The following is a 23,749-nucleotide window of genomic DNA, read 5'->3' as shown; positions in this document are numbered from 1 at the left end:
CATCGACCCAAAACACATCTGAAGCTTAAACAAACTTGTTAAAACAGAAGCCATTTAGCCAAAGCCATGCTGAGCAGCCTTCAGCTGGGGCAGCACACCAAACACCTCCTTACGTTCTTATTACAGAATAGCTGCGCTTTACTTTCCTGCTAGTTGTGACGATAAACTCATCTGTTACAGACTGCTTAAAAAAATTAAATGATATTGAACACAACGCATTTGAGGTTCAAATCAATTTAAATTTTCAAACATAGGATTCTAAAGCACGGCTCTGAGTTTTTATAGTTTTTTTTTTTTTTTTAAAGGTTTTAGATTCACGGCGCAGCGCGCATGCATCTGTGTTCCTGTGACCGTCCGGTTGGGACAGAAACGCATCGCTGCCACCCCAGCAAAAATAAAATGGAACCTGATCACATTAGAATTTGAAATTTTAGAGCAATACATTAAAACAAAATGTGTTTACATTATTTTAATGCTTACCAGGTAATAAAAGAAATGATGTTATCCCTATAATTTTTATTTTGTAATACTGAGACAAATTCTTTTAATGACAAAAAATGTGATGTTTGATACAGTACCGCTTCCCCTGGATCAGTTCAGGGCGCTCATCTAATTTATTTTTGTTGACGGGGTCGGGGGTTCGAAATCGAGACACGTCTGTGTTGCAGGCTAGCGTAGCGCTACTTCTATAGCATTTTAGCTAGCGTGTATTTGCGCTCCGCTTGTTTAGCGCTACGTCAATGCCGTCGGTTTTCGAGGGGGGGGTCTATAATTGAGACACGTCTGTGTTGCGCATCAGCTTAGCGCTACGTCAGTAGCATTTTGCTAGCGCGTCTGTATTGCACTCAGGTTGTTTAGTGCTACGTCAGTGCGGGGGTGGGGTGAAGGATGTTTCCGTAGGCAGGGCGCTCGGTTCTGTTGACAGGGCGGGGTGCCCTCCTTGTGTAACGGTGGGGAAACACTGCAGTAAAATAATGAAAATATTTGAAAGCATGTGAAACTTTGAACTATGTCGAAACATGTTGGAACTTTATAACGTTTAGAACAGGCGTCCATTTTATTTTTGCAGGAGTGACAGCTTCCATTTAATAGTCAACATTTCACGGAGATAAAAGTTAAAAAATAATCTGCATCATCTCCTTCACCAGTTCTACGTCAGCACACTAAAAACTGTCAGACGATCCTTTTTTATATTTTACGGAAGAAAAAAAATTAAAAGAAAAAAAAAAACCACACACCTCATATGAAACAAATCTTGAGAGTAAATTCTGGTGTTTTTGGTTTAGTGTTTACACTACAACACTTGTTTACTTATTTGTTTGCACAGTGGACAGTTTGGTGGTTGTGTCCCGTTTTGTTTTTGGGGCTCTGAACTGAAAAGTTCTGTAGTAAAATGAGCTTTAAACTATTTTTCTGCTTCAGCAATTACAGGTCAGACGAACTATGTTACCTGAACATAAACAATCTAAGCCACTTTAAGTCTGAACCTTTTTCCCCCAAAAAAACTGTATTTGTGGAGTCTGGTCAACAAACAAAATATACCATCAACTTCTTACAGCGGTATTATTAAACTGTAACTTTAAAAGATTTCTGAACATATTTATAGCACCAAGTCTGTACCGTAGAAATTAAAAAGATAAAAAATATCGAAGTTGCAACACAAGTTTCTGGAAAAATAGATATAGTTGTGCCATCTCACGAGCTTTTAACTCAAAACAAGTTTTGTTTGTTTTTGATCCCAATTTTTACAGCATTGTATTTTAAAGCTGATTTTTGATATTTTTCCTACAAAACTTTTTGATTTCTGATTATTTTTCAGTTCAAACGGTTAATTTTAGCCTCACAAACCACACTATTTCTACAACTAGGCTTTAGAAAGACTTTCACCATTCAAAAAAAAAAAAAGACAAACTTGTCACACACAGGGAAGTTGCGGATATTTAGAAGAAAGCTGCACACGTTCTCAGTTTCACATTCAGAAAATCATCCAAACTATTTTAATTAAACTCTTGAATTGTTCAAAAACTCAAAACTCTACATCCTTGCACTGTCTTTGAACTGAAGATGGCCAGGTAGAGGATGTGATAGCAGTCGTTTCACACATTAGGTTTAGCTAGAAAAGAGGCGTGAGCGGCTGGACGAACACATGCACAACCATTCGGACACCACCAACCACCACAATCTTGGTTCAAACTCAAAATGGTGGGAACAAAAACTGACAGAATAGAATGAAATATCGTCTCTACAAGCTAACTGAGTCTTGAAAAGGACCGGAGCACAAGACTCATGGCATCACCCAAAGACAGAACATGTTTTTTTTCTTGTTGATTTTTTTACGTATTTCTACTTTCACTTCTTTTGCCGATCTGATTGTTGATTACACGAGGTTGTTTTGAAGTTAGTAAATGAAAAACCAATAGGGGTGGTGTTGAGGTTTTGGACAGGCTTCTCAGAAAATTAGCCTACGTTAAGGTTTGTCAGCTCTGAGATGACCCTGAATCTTTGCTGGTAGAGGTCCAGTCTCAAGAGCAGGGGAAGGTTTCCTCTCTGTGACAGGAGTCCTCGGCAAAATTGGAGACTTCAAATGTTGCTGTTTCCTGGAGGAAGAACAACAAACCAGTTAGATTGTTGCAAAACTTAACAGTTTAATTAATTAAACAAACAATAAAAAAGAGCTGGTTGTAACTTTCCCACAGATTAAGAACTACCTCTAAATATCCAACAAAGTTCAGTCAGGTCATCTGGACGGTTTCTTTTTTTTTTTTTTTTTTTCCTAAGATGTTTCACTTCATGATGACTTGAATGAACATTGCTGGATTTTATACCTGGATTGTTGAGCATGAACTTTGGTGTTTTGAACCTCTGACATGACAATTGACAAGGAGTTGACGAGGGAGAGGGTGGGCCCCAGAAACCATATTAGCACCAGCAAACTGTTTTTTTTCCCCAACTATGGAGTATGCTGTTAGTGGGAATCAGTTTTGTTTGGTGGCTTCCTGGATTGAGGAAGTCCTTCGGATGAAGGATGAAACGTCTCAGCAAAAAAAAAAAAAAAAAAAAAAAAACGTCCAGATGACCTGAATGAACATTGTTGGATTTTTGAGCATGATCTTTGGGGGTACTTCTAAAAAGGCTCCGTGACCCGATTTTAAACCTGGATCTGAACATGTTCAAAAGCACTTGTTTGTAGGCCTCAGTGCTCCAGCTCTAGTGTGGAGTGGCACTCGGGACAAAACAAGCCATGACACCTCTGAGCAGTGAAATCCATTTTTGCACTTGCTTTGCTTAGACCACCATAAATTTTTGCCCCGCTCTCCTCAGAAAGGAGGTTGAGGAGCATTAAATGTAGAACCACTAGACTGAGGAACAGCTTCTACCCTGAGGCTGACTCATGAATATCTAACCTGAATAATCACTGTGAAAAGTCACATCATGTTGCTGCTGATCCGTTTCATGTTGCTGCTGATCCGTTTCATGTTGCTGTGTTCATTCATGCTCATCGGCTCACACAGACTCATGTTCGTGCTGCTGTTCGGCGTATAGTTTTTATGCTATTAGTGCTTAGCGTATTTTTAGCTGATGTTTTTCTTACTTCATATCTTAGATGTTATTATTGTTTTTCTTTTACATTTTATTGTTGGATGCAACTGGGACCCTGTGTACATAATTTTGTTCCACCACATGTACCACACATTGTGCAAATGACAAGAAACTGTATCTCTGTAATGTACAGTTTAGTTGACCAGTGTGCTGAGACGTTCACAGGTGCAGCAAACAAAAAGCAGATGGTGTTGCATGCAAACTACAAGTTTTCATTCACAGTTTTGAAAACTGTTCCTCTGAGCACTCCAACAACCTGTTGTGGTAAACAGGGCTCACTACTGGGTTTAGTGCATTAGCGTCAGAAGCATTTGTAATGTGGGGAGGACACAATGGTGTGTGTGTGTGGGGTCCTCCCCCAGAAACATTTGAATAAAGTAGATGCCATTTCTTGCATTCTGGTGTATTTTAATGGGTTGTTAAACATCTACATTTACCTACATAAGTAAAAACTTGATTCAACAACTATTTTAGAGAGCAACAAGAAGTAGCCTGACCAACAGCTCTCCTTGTGTGAATAGAGCACGCTCCACTTCTCTCAAGCATCCTAGCCCCCCACCCCAATGTAGAAAACTGCTAGAACTAACGTAGCACTAAGCTAGCAGCGCGCAATACAGACACGTTAGCTAGGATGCTACAGACGTAGCGCTCTGCTTCTCTCATACATCCTAACCCCACACACTTGTCAACAACTGCCAGCACTAAGCTAGTTTGCAAAAAAGAGGTGTCTCCCTGTCCTCCTCATGTGAGCACCCTACCAAGGCAGATGACTGAAACACTGCATGCGGTGGCGAGTTGTTGTAGGTAACCAGGAAAACCTGGAGTGGACTTTTAGGGGTTTCAGTATTCTCCTATTAATCAAGTGGAATGGATTTGTGTTCATGAAGAAATGGAAACAGCGCTGCTGGATGAACTATTATTTCATGGTAAAAGTGTGTGTATGTGTGTGGGTGGGTGGGTGGGTGGGTGGGTGGGGGGGGGGCATGGTTCAAACAAATATTTTTAAACGTGTGTGTGTGGGGGGGGGGGGGGCACATGACGTCATCTTCATGTATAATTGTTGCGACGCCTATGGTTTAGTGGCAAGCTCAAACAAGTTTTATTGAAATGAGTATCAAGGAAAACTTTGGCCATATCAATGTAGATTTCCATGTACAAGTAATTAACATTTTATCTGTTGTAGATAATTGAACAACCTCAGTTTGGATAAGTTGACATCATACTAATAAAAACATAGGGTATCCCCTCCAACAGTTACAAATGCTATGAAGACAGCCCAAATCTGCTTTAAGATGAAACACAAAGAGCATCCAAGCTAGTAAAACAGCTAAAATTGAAAGGCTACATCAACAGGTCTCTCTTGTAAATGAGTCCCCGAGGCTCAGTGGGATTAACCTGTCTAAATAAAGGTTGAATGAATGAAAAAAACAAGAATGAAAACCCATGAACTTTACAACTGCAGCTTTAGATTAAAAAAAAAATTCTGTTTTCATCAAATCCAACAGCATTTTAATTTTTCTGGGACGGTGTTGTACTGAGAGTTCAGTGTAAATCTGACAGGTGGAAATGTTTCAGCAGAGTTTAGATGAAAACTGACAAAAACCCTCATTCATGAAAGCACCATAGCAGATCAACTCAAATAAAAATGGCAAAAGCATCCAAGTGATAAAAATGCATGGATTTACCTGTGCACTGAGATCCAGGAAAAAGGGGGGAACAAACTGCATTCTGCCACCAGCACTCATCCTGCTGGTTGCCCGTTCCTCCCTGCCCACTTAGATTTAACAGAGGAAACTAGACAAAACAAACAAGAAGTGGTCGTTTTGTTTCAGAAGACCATAAACAGACCTACCATGACACTTGTTTTAACTTTAATAAACACAATAATTAAAACAAATAAAATCATTATTAGAAAGTGCTTACCTCTGGCATATCACCAACATAGTCATAAGCAATCCCATACTTTGGGATCTGACCTGCTGGTGAACATAAACAAGACTGTTTTTCTCCTGAAGTTTCCTCTTCTTGAGTTTTGCCAACATCAGTGTGTTCACCTGCACTTGATGCGGCCGTTGCCGTTTCGCAGTTTAAGCAACTCTTTTGCTCAGGGATCGGCAGGAGGGTGTTGGAACCCTCCTGTGAATCCAAAGAAGTCTGGGCACTCTTCTCCATGCCAGACTTCTTTAATCTGGGTAAAAATTTACCCGATTCCAGTTCTGACTTCCCGTAATAAGGGCCTTCACATTCTGCATCCTCCTCCAGAGGTTTTAGATCAGCCTGAGGATCATCAAAGACGTCCGCTGGTGCTGCCGTAGAAAAACTCATCTCCTCTTTGTCGGTCTCAGCCTCCGAATCACTAACTCCACCAGGAGACAACTCTGAGGCTGATATTGGTCGGAAATGAGTCCTAGGGGAAATGCGAATGGCCCTATACTGTGTCCGGTTGAAGCCATATAATCGTGAGTGGAAGGCCTCACTCTCAGAGTCTGAGCAAAGAATGGACTTGGGCTTGAATCCTGGACTGAAAGAAGTCATGTCCTCAGGCTCAAACGAACACTCTACATGGAGGACTTGAGAGAAGGGATTGTTCAGGTTAAAGGATGCAAACGGATATTTTAAACTTTGCTCCTCACTGTGCCAGCCTCCGCAAGATCCAAGCAAATCTTCATGGAAGATCAAAGAAAATCCCTTATTCAGTCCATCTCCACCTCCTCTGTTGGCCTGGTCACTCTGCCCGAAGGACACGAGGGGCCTCCACAGGGGCCTGTGTCCAGGGGCAATGCAGCTGCCAGGGTTCATGAACACGTCTTTGCCAGTGATGGTAAGCATGTCTGAGCTAGACACAGAGGCAGCTGCAGCAGCACATTGTAGCAAACTATTGTGGGTATCACCTGGTGGCACAACAGCCCAGTTCTTATCACCACTTAGTGTTTTCAACTCTCCATACACCCCTCCAAGAATGAACGATGTACTGTCCTTGTCAGAGCTCAAGTCCCAGGGCTTGGACGGAGTCATGTAATCCCCTGCAGCATTGACCTTGGAGAGTTTGTTTTTGGCTATTTCCTGTTCTTCCTTCTTGCCTTCCCAGAGGTGATACTCAGAACGCTGCACTGCTTTTTTCTGGGGTTCCTGAATAGGAACTCCTTTTGTCTGGACCTCTAGACAATTGCAACAAAAAGAGCCTGGCTCATCTGAAAAAAGCCCCTTGTTTGTTGTTTCTGCTTCGTGCCTAGACATAGCAGAATTACCATCTCCAATTGCAGTCCAAATGTCTTTTATTATCCCTGAGCTGTAATCATCACTTTGTTGGTTTGTGTTGTCAGAAAATATGCCAGTGCTGTACTGTTTACTCTCATCCTCTTCCAGTGCTATGCCACAGACAGACTCCAATTTAGATTTTTTGGTAAAGGTCTGACTGGACACTGTGCTAGCACTGACCATTTCAGACTGTTTGCCAGAGTCCTCTTGTAAAAACTCTAGGATTTCATCTTCTAGATATGTACCAGAGAGAGGAGGAATAACAGAATCGGTCTCCTCGTTGCCAATTTGAGCAGCATCCTCCGCTGGTGCATTTCCCAGCTCATTGTCCGATCGAGTCTCCTCCGAATGCGACCACGGGCTGCAAGTTCGTGTTGATAGATTGGAACAGTGTTCAGTTTCATCAAAGGCACTATTTTTGGTCCATATTAGCAAACGTGACTGTTTATTTGAATGTGGGTCGAGACAGTTACTAGAGTCTGTGTTATTTTCATGACCAAAGGTGAGTGAGTCGCGGGGTAAGGGAAAAGTTGGGCTTTCATACTGCAACTCGAAAATGGAGAAGCAGGATGAGTTCAAACCAGATGGCTCACTGGTAGCTTCAAGAGCTGATGGCTCTTCCTGATTTCTAGGTAGCTTGCTAAGGGTCAATGAAACACTATCCAGAAGAGGTGAAAGCTGAACGGGAGAGTCTGCTATGAAGCTTTCTCCATCTATATCTTCAGAGGTGGATGGTGAATAACATCCCCACATCTGAACCATGTTTTCAAGATCCTCCATTAAGAATCCAATAGATCCAGAAGCTTCCTGCGAGTCAGCCCGTATTGCACTTTCCCCTTGCTGCTCAAGGCCATCTAACACTAAACAACATTCTGCCTCATTGTCTCCTTGCTCTTTGCTTTTCTGTCGAATCATGCTTAAGATCCGACTCTCCTGTATCGCATCTGAGGCACTAGTATCCAATATGGATTGATAAATATCAACTTCATAGAAGTGAGTGAATTCGGACAGATGCTTGTCATCTAAATCTCTACTATCCTCTGGCTGAGGACAGGCTGAAGTTCCAGTGAGGTCTGCAGTTTCTTCGTCTACTTCGCTGGGACCTTCCACAAAGTGCCCATCCACAAACGAGCCTGCCGCTAAATAGGCTTTCTGGTAGTTCTCATTGGCAATACAGATTCCCTGGATTTTTTCTGGCAGCCCCTCCACATCTGCTGTCAAACCAAAGTCATCCGGAGAGCCAACTTTGCTTCGATATTTTGTTTCAAGTTTGCTTTGACAGCTGCTGAAAGGTATAAGGTACTCTGTGATAGGCTCAGTGTACCAAAGCGGCTCCTCCATGTACTCTTTGTTTCTGCCCTCAACTCTGGACTCTTTTGTTTCTGCCCAGCCTGGCTCTTTGCGAATCTCCTTCAGCGGTCGTTTCCCCTTTTTGTAAAGCTGTGGTAGTTTGGCAGCATTGCCAGTTGTGCTGCTCCCACTCACCCCTGCAATTCTTTTCTCCTCTTTATCGATACGCTTCATCTGCAGCTTTACCTGCCCACTGTTGCGTGTTCTCTTAGTTTTGGCAGCCTCCCTGGATTTGTGCCTTATTCTAACTGTTTTGCTTCTGGATGACTTGGAGTCACCCTGGTTCCCACTTGAACTCGAGCCTGCCTCGCTAGAGCCAGAAGACCAGGATCTGGGTCGATATTTGCCCTCAGACCTGTGCCTAGTCTGTCTCTTTAAGTGACCAGTAGATTTCTCCTCTGCAGCTGCACCACTGTGGTATCTGTTTTCTTTCTCCTTCTTGCTTTGTCGTTGCTGGCCTCTGTCGCTGGTCACAGAGGTGATGGTGCTGAACGCCTCAATGTTTGGCTCCTTTGTCACTTCACCTTCGCTGTTGCAGTCTTTGGGGGAGGATGTGTCTGTGCTGGTTTGAGGGGCTGCAGAGGATGATGAACTGGAGTAAGCGCAGGCCTTTGCTTTGTTCCACACCGTCATGATCTCTTGGAGACAAACAGGTTTCTCTGACAAAGGAGGAAAGGCTTCATAATACCTGCAATCAAGAAACAAAAAATGGATTTAATTTAAACCAGTCTAGTTTAAACAACCAAACTATTGTGGGGATAGTCACAAGTGCCACATAAATGTTCACAACCATGAATCTTACATTTCCACCTGATCCTTTGAAGAGGGAGAATCAGCTCGCTCTGGTGATTGAGAGCCATCTGATTTCTTTTGAATGCACTTTTCTTCTGAAACATGAATCAAACAAAACATTTTATTAGAACACGCTGGTCAAGATTCTCAGTCATCCAGGACATGGTAAATTAAAAAAAGTTCAAGACAAAAACAAGTGGACTTTATTTGGAACCGAAGACGTTTCGCTTCTCATCCGAGGACCTTTCTCAACTCAAAGAAGAGAGAGTGTGGGGTTCGAGTTATAAAGCTGAGCTAAGCTAAATACATATGTAGATTACCATACCATACCAGTTTATTTATAAAGCACTTAAAACAGCGACAAGGCCAACCAAAGTGCTGTACAGACAGAACAACAGGTAACACACAAAGCAAAATACAAAATGAAGTAAATCAGAATCTAGACATAAAAACGATGCAGATAATGACGACAAACCAGTGTGGAGCATGCAGGATCAAAACACAGATCATCTGGTGTTGAAAGCCACCAAATAGTAGTGGGTTTTTAAACGGGACTTGAAAACTGAGAGGGAGGGGGCCTGTCTGACAAGCAGAGGTAACTCATTCCAAAGTCTAGGTCCTGCTACAGAGAAGGCCCTGTCACCTCTGCGCTTAAGACGAGATCCTGGAACTGTGAGAAGCAACTGGTTCGCTGACCTCAGGGAGCACGGTGGGACATACGGTTGTAGCAGATCAGAGAGATTTTTTTTTTTTGGGGGGGGGGGGGGTGTGTGTGTGACACTGTTCAGTGATTTGTAGACATACATGAGTATTTTGAACTGGATTCGAAAGTGAACCGGTAACCAGTGCAGGGAGGCCAAAACTGGTGTAATGTGCTCTCTTTTGCCTGTACTGGTTAAAAATCAGGCTGCTGCATTCTGGACCAGTTGTAGTCGTGCAATGGAGGTCTGACTGATACCAAACAGGAGTGAACTGCAGTAATCAAGCCTAGATGTAATGAATGCATGTATTACTTTCTCCAGGTTATTTTTGGACAATATGGGCTTCAGCTTAGACAGCCGCCTCGGAAGAAGCATGATTTAACAATCACGTTTTCGTGATTGTTAAGTTTCAGGGAAAGGTCCATTATCACGCCCAGATTAGTGATTCTTTGTTTTTCTGACAGGGTTAGAGCGGAAAGGTCGATGCAGTGGTTTGTGATTGTGTTGTTGGGAGGGAACATCATTTCAGTCTTCTTTTCATTGAAACTTAAGAAATTTAAAGCCATCCAGTCCCTGATGTCAGCCAGGCAGTTGAGCAGTGGTTGAATAGAGCATGTACCATTGTGTCTTAGGGGGAAGTAAATTTGACAGTCATCGGCATAGAAGTGGAAGGGCATGTTGTGTTTCCGGAAAATAGCACCAAGCGGCAGCAGGTATAAAGAGAATAGGAAGGGACCCAAGATGGACCCCTGCTGAAACCCCCCATTTAAGCTCTGCCTCTGCGGAACTAAAATCCTTGATGGAGACACAAAAGGATCTGTCAGCGAGGTAAGATCTGAACCAATTGAGGGCTGATCCTGTGACGCCCACCCACTGCTCCAACCTAGCAATGAGGATCTCATGGTCAATGGTGTCAAAGGCGGCTGTGAGGTCCAACAGGACAAGCAGCACAGAATCACCAGTATCTGTGGATCTGAAGATGTCGTTAAAGACCTTTAGCAGGGCAGTTTCAGTGCTGTGGAGAGGTTTAAAGCCAGATTGGAATAGCTCTAAGATGGTGTGACCTTCAAGGAAGCACTTCAACTGGGACTCGACTATTTTCTCCAGTAGTTTAGAAACAAATGGGAGTCTGGAGACAGGCCGGTAGTTGGAAACGACTGAGGGGTCAAGGTTTGGTTTTTTTCAAGAGAGGCTGGACAGCAGTATGTTTAAAGGATTTTGGCACCACGCCAGTGGATAAACTACTGTTTACTATATCAAGAATGGATGGACCTAGAGTTGGAAAAACCTCCTTTAGTAGTCGAGGGGGGACCACATCAAAGGGGGAACCAGATGGTTTTAAGCTGCACATGACCTGCTCTAGAGAAGATAGAGTGATGGGTTCAAAATGGTCAAATGGAGCTACAGATTGAGGTGGGATGGATGGGTCATGAGTTGGAGGGGAAATGAGAGCCCGGGTGGTCGCAATTTTTTCCAAAAAGAAATGTAAGAGGTTGTCGCACAGCTCAGTCGAGGCTTCCAGAGGTGATGGTTCAGTGAGGTGGAGAACAGAGTTTAGGGTGGAGAAGAAGACACGTGGGTTGCGAGAGTTTGAGGTAATTATATCAGAAGTATTTGGATTTAGCAGCTTTTACTGCTTTCTGATAACAGCGTCAACTCTCTTTAAGTATTTGAAAAGAGACCTGTAGCCTGTCTTTCCTCCACTTTCGTTCCGCCCTCCTACATTGATACATAGATTGCCCTATCACTACTCACAATAAGGGTTTGTTAGCATCGTTATTAGTCTGAGACATGGAGGAGCCATTCTGGTGACATGGCTGAAGTTCCTGATAGGTGTGAAAATGACTGGGTTATCAGGCCTAAAGCTGCATTATAAAGGCTCGCACAGACTCGGGCGGTCCTCAGTCCGTGTGGAAACAGTAAACTGTGCGCAGAAGGTTGAGACTTCATACCCTGAGCAGCTGCAGCCAGCTCCGCAGGCAAGTGGTGTTTATCTTAAGGACAAATTGAGTTTGCCGATTGGTAATTTGCTGACATGCCTACTGGATTGACAGGTTGCAAAAAAAAATAAAAATAAATGTAGACCTGGCAGCAAGATGCAGCGGTGTTCTGTGTTTATATGCTGTTAATAAAAAGTTCTAAAAAATATAAAATAAACAGAGTGCTGGCCTTGAAGCCCACACATAAGATCAGCCCACCAGGGAACCTACAGACCCTCCCGCAGCCACACTGGACCTCAGTTTAATTCGCTCGTGACAAATTCCTTAATTTCTCGGATTTTGTGTTTACATGCATACAGAGGAATCCCCCCCCCCCCCCCCCCTCCTGAATCCTCCGTAGTTACCATGACGGGTCATTAGATGGTGCTGTGAATTTCTTTCCTGTGGGCTAAAAGTTCAGCTAACAACAATTTAATAACAAGTTAAAGCTGGATTTTGGCTGGATTGTGGATAAGAGTCAACAGATTTGACGCCAAGCAGGACTGCTTCGTCTAACAGCTCCACACACCGGTCGCTGAGTGGACCAGAACAGAGTCGACGATGTCGGACTTTACTCCGTGATAATCAGTAGCTTCTTTGACAGCAAGTAAATCAAATGTTCTTAATAATGTTAGCTTGTGTTTATTTCGATCACAAAACAACCGAGTTGTTGTTGTTTTTATTTTTCCTGAAAGAAGAAGAAGCTGTCCTCGTTCAGAACCGGTCCTTCCACCAGGCAGACTGGTTCTGAACGAGGATCGGCCCAGGTGCAGTGCAGGAGGACGTAGAAGAGAAAGATGTTGGATGAACTATTTATTTAAAATTCCCCTCATTTCTTTTATTCAATCCATTCAATGTTTTAGCTGCATTAATCAAAGGAGTGACAGCCTGAACGAGTCAGATGAACAACGTGGGACATCCAGGATGAAAACAAGAATCCAGTTCATTAATGCAGTTTACAGTTAACTTGTTTTAATAGTGTGTTCAGTTGAATTATCAGTGTTTGTGTGACATAAAGTTTGTGGTGTTGAATAAATAAATAAAAAATAAACCTGAAGTCTTCATTTTCAACTTTAGTGTTCACGCTATATGTTAAGCATCATTTTAAATTTGAATTACGTAATGTCCAGATAGCTTCATTTAGCTCAGAGCTTCATTATATCTCTCACACTAACATAAATAGTGTTTATTATTATTAAACTTATTATTTAGCACATTTAGAAGTTATAGTGCAGCGCGACGTGTGCGCATGCCTTGTTCTATAAACAGTGATATTAGAACTGGATCAGGTTGTGTCTCTTCCAACACAGATGTTGGTCACAGCACCTGGAATCTGACGTAGATTAACTACGAGATTAAAAATATATTCCATAAATCATAGTTCAGAAAGCACCGTGTCCGCCGCCATGTTGATAGAAATATAGCGTCTGTCTGCGTGTACGTGTACGTATGTTTAATACAAAGCCTCAGCAGGAGATGTTTACTTTATCAGCGGGGGGTCAGCGAAAAACCTCCACTCTGGAAGGTGGGTTCAGAAACCTCTGGATTCAAAGAGGGGGGGCCACTGGTGTCGTGTAAATGATCAGCAGAACCGCAGAGAGAAAGCTGCGGATATACTCGAAATATGTGCCGTGTAAACGGCCCCTTATAATGCAGCTTTAGGCCCGATACCCAGTCATTTTCACACCTATCAGGAATTTCAGCCATGTCACCAGAGCGGCTCCTCTGTGTCTCAGACTAACAAAGACGATAACAAACCCCTATTGTGGGTAGTGATAGGGAAATCTGCATATGTATTTAGCTTAGCTCAGCTTTATAACTCATACCCCACACTCTCTGCTCTTTGAATTGAGAAAGCTCCTCGGATGAGAAGCGAAACGTCTTGTTACAAATAAAGTCCAGTTGTTTGTTTCTTGAACTTTTTTTAATTTTATTACAACGTTTACGAATAAGTTTTTGTTTCACCAGCAGCTATCTAAATATGATAATAACAAAGCATCTTTGAGTATTTAGAAAAGCACTATACAAATAAAATGTGTTATTATTATTATTATTATTATAACATAGAATCAAACCTTTCTGTTTGTTCTGGATGTCCTTAAGTTTGGAGCAAAGCTCCTCAACCAGGCTCTCAATTTCAGAGTTCTGTACAGGAGGCAAAGACAAGAAAAACATTTGAGATTCACATTGTCCCACTAGATGTGCTCTTGTTCTTTAAATCTAAGAACTATAAACTGGCAATATAGGGTTTATTGCCTGATACACACATAAAAAATATTTTTTCGGCTGCTCCCTTCTTCAGGGGTTGCCATAGCGAAGTAAAGTGCACGAAGATTAAACAATATTTGAAAGAAAGACTGGTCATGGAGAGACTGCTTTGAAAGAATGGACATGATGGCAAAGTGAAGGCAGATGTGGGTGCTTCAGCTTCTTCACCCAAATTTTGATGTTAGGGTCAGCAGGGATTTAACCCAGCCACCTTCCAATTACAGGTTCACTTCTCCAACCTCTGCACCAACATACATGAAAATGTGTTCTGTAAAAATTGGTACATTTGAATGCAACGTCAAAAGTTGCATGGCCTGGCATTATGAACAGAACACAGTGCCATTTAGATATCTAATAAATTTGATAAAAGTTTATAGTTTGTACTTTCAACACAATCTACAAACGTGACTGAGAATGAAAGGTTTTGTAGCCCTGGGTAAGAGCACCCTAACGGGGACATAAAGAAGCTACGACAGGCAGGAGGTTGACACACTTCAAACCAGAAGACTTGTGACAGTTCAGGCCTGCTCAGTCATGACGCTGCTATATTTAGCTGTAGTGAACAAATACTTTAAAAAATTGGCTAAGCAGCAGAGTGATCTCTTCTCCTTGCTGTCAACAGCATATACCGAGTCTGTCATCGTACAGACGTACAACTTGCACGTGACCAAAATACCTTGATCTCTCTTACTGCTGCGGGAGCTCGCAGCCTTTTTTGAATGTGAGACTTACGTTTTTGCGGCTTTAGTTATTATTTTTAAACCATATTAACACTAAAAGACAAATATTTGTAGATCTCAGATTATATTAAAGATGTCTTCATTTAACTTCGTTTTATTTCCCACCAAACTCACAAAGTTCCCTCTGTGAGGGAGTAAGTTTCAGGTGTTTGTAGTTTATCATAAATATCTGTACATCTGTATCTGTAGGTTTTCAACTATTTTGAGACGTGTACAAATGTGGAATGACAACATTTTTACCTTAGTACTAGCTTCCCAGAGAGACTGTGAGCTGCAAAGGATGCTGGGTAGCCTTGTGGCAAATATGTGTGTAATGTTTATGACGGTTTCAGAGGTTTATGGGTGTAGAAATTGGTTGTTGTTGTTAACGTCTTGTTCAGGTTTGGTTAGGCATTTATTTTAAAGTCTCTGTTATTGGCTGTAAACTGATACCATGAGTCAGAGGTTGTCTTTAGTATGTATAAGGGGGAAAGCACGTTCTGTTGCAGAGTGAAAGTGTGTACAGATACTAAAGGATGACGCCACACAAAGCAACGATGTTGTGACTTTACTGCTAGCACTTGTGAGATGCTACAGTATCCATGGAAGGACATGGTTTATGTCTTTTCACGTATTAAAAAAAAGTGTTTTGTGAAGTTAACGTTTTTTCTGTATACTTTTGGGGTGCGGGGAGACTGGGATCTCCAAAAAGAGTATGTTTTGTATGCTTGTGAAAATGTTGACATCTGTAAATCACCCCAAATATATAAATAAAACTAAGCCGAGTCCAGTGTCCTAAGAAAAACAAACACTCGACCTTGTCTCACAGACTCTTCTTTCCTCCATTTTAGTGAAGCAGACCCTTCACTACCAACCAGAGGAATAAATTAGCTAATTTTCTCTGTTGCCTTTCCCCCATAAAAAAAATGTTAAATGACATTTAAGTTTTAAGTATGAATTATACTATACTTTAATGGTAATGCAAACAGTGTCGGGATGTTGTTCTTATGCTTTTAAAATCTGAATGCCTGCACCATAATAAGCAACTTAGAATACAAATTTTATCGACATAGTTAAATAATATACACCATAAGAAAGACACTATTCATTCAAAAATCTTACTAAAGTTCAGTCGATGTCAGTTCATAAGCCTCCAAGGGTAATGATCACACCACAAACCGTAGCTGAATAAAATGTAGGATGACTAGCATCACTTGTCGCAAACATTTTGAGAACTGCAGGATTTCAGCAGTCAGACAGAACTCTTACTTCATCAGATGCAGAACGGAGGCATTGCACTGCAGCTTGCTTCTTCATTTCCTCTAGACTCAGGTCAGTCCCTCCTTTCTTCTTGCTCTTGCCCCATTTCTTCCCAGCTCCCTTCTCCCATCCCAGGAAGATGTCATTTTCCTGTCAAATTAAAGCAAAACAAGTAAAACACACGTGACAAACTTATGCTAAAAAGCACAGAATCAACAGCTGCCCTCTAAACACTCAACTTTTGATTAAGAACTGTGTATGAAAACTGTCTAAGCCCAGGGGTAATGTGTACTTAATGTGTAATGTGTACTTAAAAATGAAAAGGCAAAATAAAAGAGAGGACTCATCAGTGATAAAAGTGTCATGATGTAAAAGGAAACACTGCAGGTAATGTTGCTGGTAAACTGATATCTTTGTCTTCAGGCTCATTTTATATAAACAACAAGTTGGCCTATTTAACAACCACTGATATGACAATTTTCTGTTTTTTGGGTCTAATTTAACTTGGATTTTGGTTAAAGGAGCCCACCTGGTCCTGCAGGTCGTAGTCGTAGCTGTCGTGCAGGAGAAGGCTGAGAACATAGCGGGTGTAAATCATGGCATCAATCCCACACTTCTCAAGCTCCTGGCCGAGCCAGCTTTGCACTGGCCCTAGCGACTGGAGAAGGGACATCTCTGAGGCAGGCAGGGGCCCTGCGAGAGGGTAGGGGCAAGAGAGGTTCTCAGGAGGAACGGAACCGTCTGAATCGGTGCTTACTGGACGCATGGGAGCTCAGGTGTTGGTCATTCTCAGGCAGAGCAGCATGGTGATGGGTAGTTATTGTAGGGCGGTGGGTGGAGGAGCAAACAGCGAGAGGACGAGGCAGACCCTGTCTGGATGAGGGGGATGTCACTCCAGAAGGACGAGCTGAAGGAGTTCTACATGAGGAGGCATGTAGGAGTTTCTGTTTTTTCTTTTTTATTGCTTCAAGCAAAAAAAAAAAAAAAAAAAAAAAAAAGTGATTTTACTCGTGAGGCATGGCTTATGGAGCTGAAAGATCCCAGCTGCTGAGTAAAACACAACGCATGTCCATTTTGGAACAGTGCCCTACTTCACCGGCATAACCTGAAACAGACAAAATACTTACATCAGTTTAAAAAAATAACTTTCAATAGGTAAATAAAGCAAGCAGAAACCAGAGGAAACAAAGCATGGTTTTAAGTTTAAAAAGTGCATAAAAGAACAACAACAATGCCTTTAGACATTAAAGAGATGTGCCAGCCATGTCAAATTCCCTCACTCATTGCGGGGGTTACGTTCCAGACAACCATGTGATAGGTGAAAATCTGCAAAGTAGGGACATTATATTTAGTATTTATATATATGTTAAGGCTTTATAAGCCCTTCCCACACTCTTGCAATGTTCTTAACAATATTCTAAACACTCTAAAAGAGCTCAGCGAAAGAGAGCAGACAGACTGATGCTACGGTTACTGAGCCAATCGCCAGAGCGGTCTGGCCATCGGGAGCACCGGGACATTTCCTGGTGGCCTGGCCCTCTCAGTGATCGCAGAGGGGGCCCCTCCTTTCTTTACCTGAAGCTGTCAGCTACAGCAGAGCAGAGACACACAACAGTTGCATGCTCCCCTGTTGTGTGTCTCTGCTCTACTATGGACAGCCTCAGAAAGCGAAAGGAGGAGGCAGGGAGTCTGTCTTATACCTGAGTGAGCTGCACGAGTGGCATGGACGGTTTATTTAAAATAATCAAGCGCAACCCGAACTGAGCCTCTAGTCCCCTTCAGTGATCACTGAGTGGGCCAGGCCACCAGGAAATGTCCCAGTGTTCCCGATGGCCAGTCCGCCCCTCAGCATAATGCTCTGGTTGGTCGCCTTCCATCACTCAGCCAACCGTGTGTCGTGTACAATCTTACGCTGAAAACCCGTGAAAGAGTCCGCAAAAGTCAAACCACGAAGTATCGAGGGACTACAGCAAACTGCAGAAATATTAAACATTTCCTGTCAGAACTGACATCAGGTTGCATCCAAAAAGTTACAGCTCACTGCAGCTGATACAGTTTGTACTTGCAAATAACCACAGAATTACATAGAAATGTGGCAAAGTAATGCAGAATTTGTGGTGGTGTAAGTTTTTGAGTCTAGATTTGTGGTAATTACTTTGGTCTTACAGCGTTTCCCTACAGTTTCTGGCCTTGACAAGGAGACGGGGAGGGAGGTTATCATGTTGTCAAGCGGGCTCAACGACATAAAAAATTTGAGTTGGTTTTGCTTTTAATAAAAGTAATTTGCATTTACAGCTGCTCCCATCTTTATCTGCGTGCGCGTGTGCACGTGCGAGGCTTGGTCAGGCAGAGAAGGCCCAGTGATGGACATGCTTCTCCACTGATCAAGAGATACAGTTCTGCTATACAGCGCCACACTTCAGTTTCCTGCCATCCCATGAATACTGTCTAGATATTCCCGACTGAAGATCAGATTCTCTATACAGATATTTGAGTATTCTACTTGATGGGGAGTTTTTACTAGCAACAGCCTATTGACTTAGCTTTGAATACAGTACCAAGTAGATTTCAATAAGGTTTCAAATTTAATTACCAGTGTCAAAGTGGCAGTATACACCCTCCCCTTCTGACCAACTGGGTCAATCTATGGGCTCTCCAGAGCCAATAATATCCACCGAGTAAACCACATTCTAGCTATAGTTACTATAATTTTAAATGCTGAGGGTCAAAATTCAGTATTACAGTTTAGTATTTACTAGTGCAGAAACTAAACTTTAGCAGGTACTTTAAATAGTTCAAGAACAATAGAATTTAGCTTGGGTATGCTTTTCCCTGGCATTTAGTGGGTAAAAACTTAGCTGTCAATTAATGTTGGGTGACTGGACAAATATATCCACCATTGAGGTCCATTGGGCAATAACTTTTTATAAACATTATTTTCTGCTTTATTTTAGCAAATTCAAATTTCCCTTCGAGTTTGTACCAATAAAAAAAAAAAAAAACCTGCAATTCAAACTCACACCAGGTAATCCACCCTGATTGTGTGCAGGTCGCCTCACTTATTTGCAGCAACATCTTTAACCTTTTGTTAGCAGATAAATTACGGCTTCACTGTAACAGTTTGTCCTCGGTTCATTTTTACTGTGACACGTCACAACAGCTGTTTCACAATAAACTATCAGCTGTTAAACATAGACTGATGAATTAAACAAACATAATTCTTTAAATAATGTTATCAGAAAAGGCTGCCTTTAGCAGCTTCTACTTCTTGCAGCACTCTTTATCTCTGATTCCTGGCTGTGCATCGTGACGCACTACGAGTGAAAAGGCTTTATGGGTTTTAATCTGCAGTGCCCTCCCAAACCGCAGTGAATTAATACGTGCAAACACATACAGGCTTTACTAATTTACTTCATGGCATGAACTTAATTGGGAGGGGGCAAAACACTCATCTTGGCTAATGCTAGGAGAAATGCTGTCCAGTTGGTCGTAAAGTCTTATTTCTCAAATCTGAGGTTGTTTACAAAGCTACACAGAATTTTAAACTTTCATTCAGAACTCCAGGTTGAAGTGATCTACACATTTCTTTAAATATGCAGTATTTATATTTAAACGGAACTAAATAAAATGGTAAGACATATTGACAGTAAAGTCTTTATTTGTGCACACTATTCTCTGCTGCTGGCCATAGAAACACAGGAGTAGCTAGAACGTCTTCTCCTATTCCTAGACCTTTTTTGTACCCACCACCAAAAAGCAGAAGCAGATGATAACGGCCGTGTATGTCTGTTGAAAAAGTATCTGATGAAGCGCTGGACAAATTTCAATGAAACTTGCAACCGGTAACCTCTGGATGAACGCCTACAACTGAATAACTTTTGGAGTCAGACCAATTCAAGATGGCTGCCGACTGACCAAAAAAAAAAAAAAAAGAAGACATGTCTAATTTAGTCAGTTTCAGTTTGTGTCTTAAAATTCTCATAGCTTGTAGCTGAGAGCCCTTAACAACACACCAAGTGTGACATTTTGCAATATTGCATAAGAATGTGCATATTATCAAGGTTTGACGAAAACCGGCAATTCCTAATGCAAGATGATGTCAGTCTGTAACTCTGCTTGAAAGGTGATGGGAAAAATGAATTCCTTTAAGGGATGCCAGGCCTGATTTAACATCTGCACAATAACATAAAAGGGCGCAAACTATTTTGCACCAGAGTCCCGAACTACAAGAGAAAGAGAAAGCCATGCGTCTCACATGGGAACAGACGACACAGACGGGCAGAGGAAATGGAGGGTGCGATGATCTGATTGGCTGATCCAGCCGTCACTCAGAGAGTGCGATGATCTGATTGGCTGACCCGGCCATCACTCAATAGAGACTTTTTTTTCCACAGTAACTCGTCGGAAACGTCAAAAGAGCACGATAAGGAGCTTTGCGGAGTGCGTCTTTACACGTCTTTAACAATCCGCACCCTTCTATACATTTATGTCACTCAAACAGAGATGGACAGCTGCTGACAGGTTAGCTAACTAATAATAGCTAAACATGGCTGACTTTTTTTTTTTTTTAACAAGGCAGCTGTTATCTTCCTGTACGCACATTTATTCGCAACGGCTGATCGTGTCAACACATTTAACATGTTACTCAACTTCGTTCAGTTCTGCTGAATGAAGAATTAATTATGACACATTCACACCCGCGGTGAAGGTAGGTTATCCTCCATGTCTGACATTGGCAGGAAAAAAAATGACATTGATTAAAAAATGAACTTTCCAAATACAAATGTTTGATAATTTGGTGCAGATATTGTTTTATTATCAACCGCAGCGGTTTACTGGCCTACAAACCAACTTAAATGCAAAGTACAAACGTCACTGAATTATTACTGGAAGTTCGGTAACAATTAGTTCCGTCCGTAGTAAAACGGAACGAGGTTAGCTGGACCACCGACCTTTAGCCACATTAGCTTCCATCCTACGGTCTCCGTCGTGTATATTCTTCGTTTTACGGCAACAGGAACGATCCAGACGGTTTGTGAGCTTCGAGACTTGTGCGTTTCTAAAAAATACTTCAGTGTGTTGTGACGAGCAGGTGAACAGCGGTTCCGTTCGGTGACACAACTCCAAGGTTCTCGATTTAATGCCCGTTATGCTAGGCCAAACTTGCAGCCGAAACAAACTGCGTGTTTAAATCACGAAAAATGCAAGTGCAACGTAAAAGATAGCGGGTTGAAACAAACGTTAGCTCATGCTAGCTCCTCACGTAGCTCCGCTTGTTGTTGTGATCGAAGGGGGAGGAACGGCGGCTGCCCGGTACTGTCAAGCGTTTTCCCCCTCGAATGTACGCCATATCGTCACACGGCGATATAGCGAATCAACTAAACATTTACAACTACCTAGTTGAGCTTCGGTATCAAAACGCGAAAAGACACTTCCAAGCCGGTTCGCTGCTTTACTTACCTGCCGTGGCCTGAAGTGGAGAGAACCAGCGAAAGGGGAGCGGCTAGTTCTCTCCCGCTGCCGTTCCGAGCTTCGAGCTCTGGAATCCGCTGCGGCAGCAGCGCCTATCATGGAAGCCGACAGAAATGGCGCTGTTTTCACGTATAGCACTTCTTCAACAGCGTAAACGAAACTGTCGACATTCGGGCTCGAAACAGGAAGGTCATTCCTTGATGGCATACCACGGCAGAGCCAACATGTCCGCTTCAGAGAGACAGTTCCATTCTGACGCGACTCCTGAATGCGCCACCCTCCGCGTTCGTAACCAGGCAACAAAGGCGAAGCGCTACCGTCCTGCTGTTGTTGGTTTGATGCTTCCGCTGGAGTATTGCATCAGAAGTCTTAACTAGTACTCTGATCGTTATCATCTATTCTCATACAACTCTGATCTGAATAAACACTAAAATGATCATTTGGAGTTGAAAAAACATTGCAAAGTTGTATTAATTAATGCAATGGTACAAATAAATTATTTTGTATTTTTATTTGTTTTTCTGTACAACTTGTGATATTTTAAATGTCAGTCATAGATTATATACTTCATTCACATATATTCTGGATGTGAAACTGAAACTGCATTTCAAACTTCAAACAGGTCTCTCTTGTAAATTAGTCTTTGTGGCTCAATGAGACTAACCTGTATAAATACAGGTTTAAATTGATTTACCTTTAATTTCTAGTTAAAAACAATAATTTACATTGTATAATAATTTATACATATTTAATCTGTCCATAAGCCAAAACTCTGCTCCAAATGCCTGGAAAACAACCTTTGTTTTACTTTTGCTGAAGGGAGGTGACCCCACCTCACTGAACAATTATCGACCGATCTCTAAACTGTATTTTAGCTAGGGTTCTAGAAAACTGATGAACTCTCAAATCAAGAAGTATTTGGACTCATTTAACATCTTACCTCTCCATCAATCTGGTTTCAGGAAACAACACAGCACAACTGCTTCACTGAAGGTTTTCAGTGACATCGTTAAAGCATTGGATGCTAATTGTGCTGCACTTTTCTTAGACCTGTCTAAAGCTTTTGACACTGGATCATAACATCTTGTGTCATAAGCTCTCAGAAACTGGTTTCTCAGAACACACCATTGGTTGGTTCTCTAACTATCTTTCATATCAGAGGCAATGTGTTCAACACAATGGTATTCCCTTCAGATGTTGGATTGTATACCTGGATTATTGAACATGGACTTTGTTGGCATTTCCTTCAGTTATTTAACAGTCAACAATGGTGTACCACAAGGGTCAGTATTAGGACCCACCCTCTTTACAATCTACTTAGGTAATGTAGGTCCCAGCAGTTCTTCCTCTGATTTTATCCTCAAATGGTGTCCCTATTGAGTTTGTTGATTCCTACAAATATTTGGGTATCTTGGTCGACTCGCATCTCTCTTTTAAGCTCCACGTGGAAAACATAGTAAGGAAACTGAAAGTTAAACTGGGTTTCTTTTTCAGAAATAGATCCTGTCTAACTCTGAATGCTAGGAAATGCCTTGTATCTGTGACTTTCCTTCCCTCCATTGATTACGGTGACATTATTTGCATGAACACTCCTACAAGAACCCTGCAGATGTTGGATGCTGTCTATCATGGTGCACTAAGATTCATAACTGGCTGTGATTATCGTACCCACCACTGCACCCTGTATTCACTGGTTAAGTGGACATCATTAACTTCACGCAGACTCTCTCACTGGTACATTTTCATCTTTAAATCACTTCTAGGTCTGCTGCCTTCATACATCTCCTCCCACATGTCTCTGCGTGAGTGCAGCTACAGCGTGCGCTCTCAGGACATTATTACCTCCAGTGTTCCCTCAGTGAGGACTGAACTAGGCAAAAGGGACTTCTCCTACTCCGCTCCTGTTTCCTGGAATATCTTGCAAAAGATCTCAAGCTCTCGACCTTGACTTCTCTAAGTGGCTTTAAACATCTGTTAAGTTCCTGCAAAAACCAATGCAGACATGTTCCTGTTTTTAATTTTCTACACCGCCTTATAATCTAGCTGTTTTTTCGCTACTTTTCCTTTTGATTGTCCTTTTGGTTTCCACTTTATTTTAACTTGTTAAAAAAAGGTCTAAATTTGTATGGATCTTTTATGATTGTCTATTGTTGTCTTTGTTTACTGTTGTCATCACTCTTTGTTAAAAAATTCAGGTCTCTCTTGTAAATGAGTCCCTGAAGTTCAATGGGATTAACCTGTATAAATGAAGGTTGAATGAATGAATTCCTACTTCGCAGTTTTTCACTTATCGCGGGTCTTCAGGGGACAGATCTCCTGCGATAAACGAGGGACTACTGTGTGTGTATAT

General features: G+C 41.9%; 1 protein-coding gene across 2 annotated transcripts; it reads right to left on the bottom strand.

Moving 5' to 3' along the window:
• Positions 1-1,864: 1,864 nt before the first annotated feature.
• Positions 1,865-21,454, bottom strand: kiaa0232 (KIAA0232 ortholog). Of its 2 annotated transcripts, none has more exons than XM_037675220.1 (8): positions 21,388-21,454; positions 16,457-17,032; positions 15,937-16,077; positions 13,756-13,825; positions 9,011-9,095; positions 5,524-8,896; positions 5,286-5,394; positions 1,865-2,597 (listed from the first exon to the last, which is right to left on the bottom strand). In XM_037675220.1, exons 2-8 carry the CDS (start codon positions 16,691-16,693, stop codon positions 2,581-2,583), a joined length of 4,032 nt encoding a protein of 1,343 aa, XP_037531148.1. In that variant the 5' UTR covers positions 16,694-17,032; positions 21,388-21,454; the 3' UTR covers positions 1,865-2,580. The 2 variants fall into 2 exon arrangements, with proteins under 2 accessions (XP_037531148.1, XP_037531156.1); XM_037675228.1 differs by having other exon boundaries at positions 9,011-9,092.
• Between the last annotated feature and the right edge of the window lie 2,295 nt (positions 21,455-23,749).

The sequence above is a fragment of the Nematolebias whitei genome, chromosome 1, assembly GCF_014905685.2.
Source record: "Nematolebias whitei isolate Nwh7 chromosome 1, NemWhi1, whole genome shotgun sequence".
Lineage (NCBI taxonomy): Eukaryota > Metazoa > Chordata > Actinopteri > Cyprinodontiformes > Rivulidae > Nematolebias > Nematolebias whitei.
Note: the sequence above shows the minus strand (reverse complement) of the source record. Positions and strands in the feature narration are given on the sequence as shown.

What these genes read in the sequence shown, in the direction of transcription:
- kiaa0232 (XM_037675220.1), bottom strand. Translation starts at nt 16,693, where the DNA reads ATGCGTCCAGTAAGCACCGATTCAGACGGTTCCGTTCCTCCTGAGAAC. An exon ending in TCCGTTCTGCATCTGATGAA is followed by an intron (nt 13,826 to 15,936) that starts GTAAGAGTTCTG and finishes CCTCCTGTACAG; the next exon opens with AACTCTGAAATTGAGAGCCT. An exon ending in TCAAAGGATCAGGTGGAAAT is followed by an intron (nt 8,897 to 9,010) that starts GTAAGATTCATG and finishes TCTTGATTGCAG; the next exon opens with GTATTATGAAGCCTTTCCTC.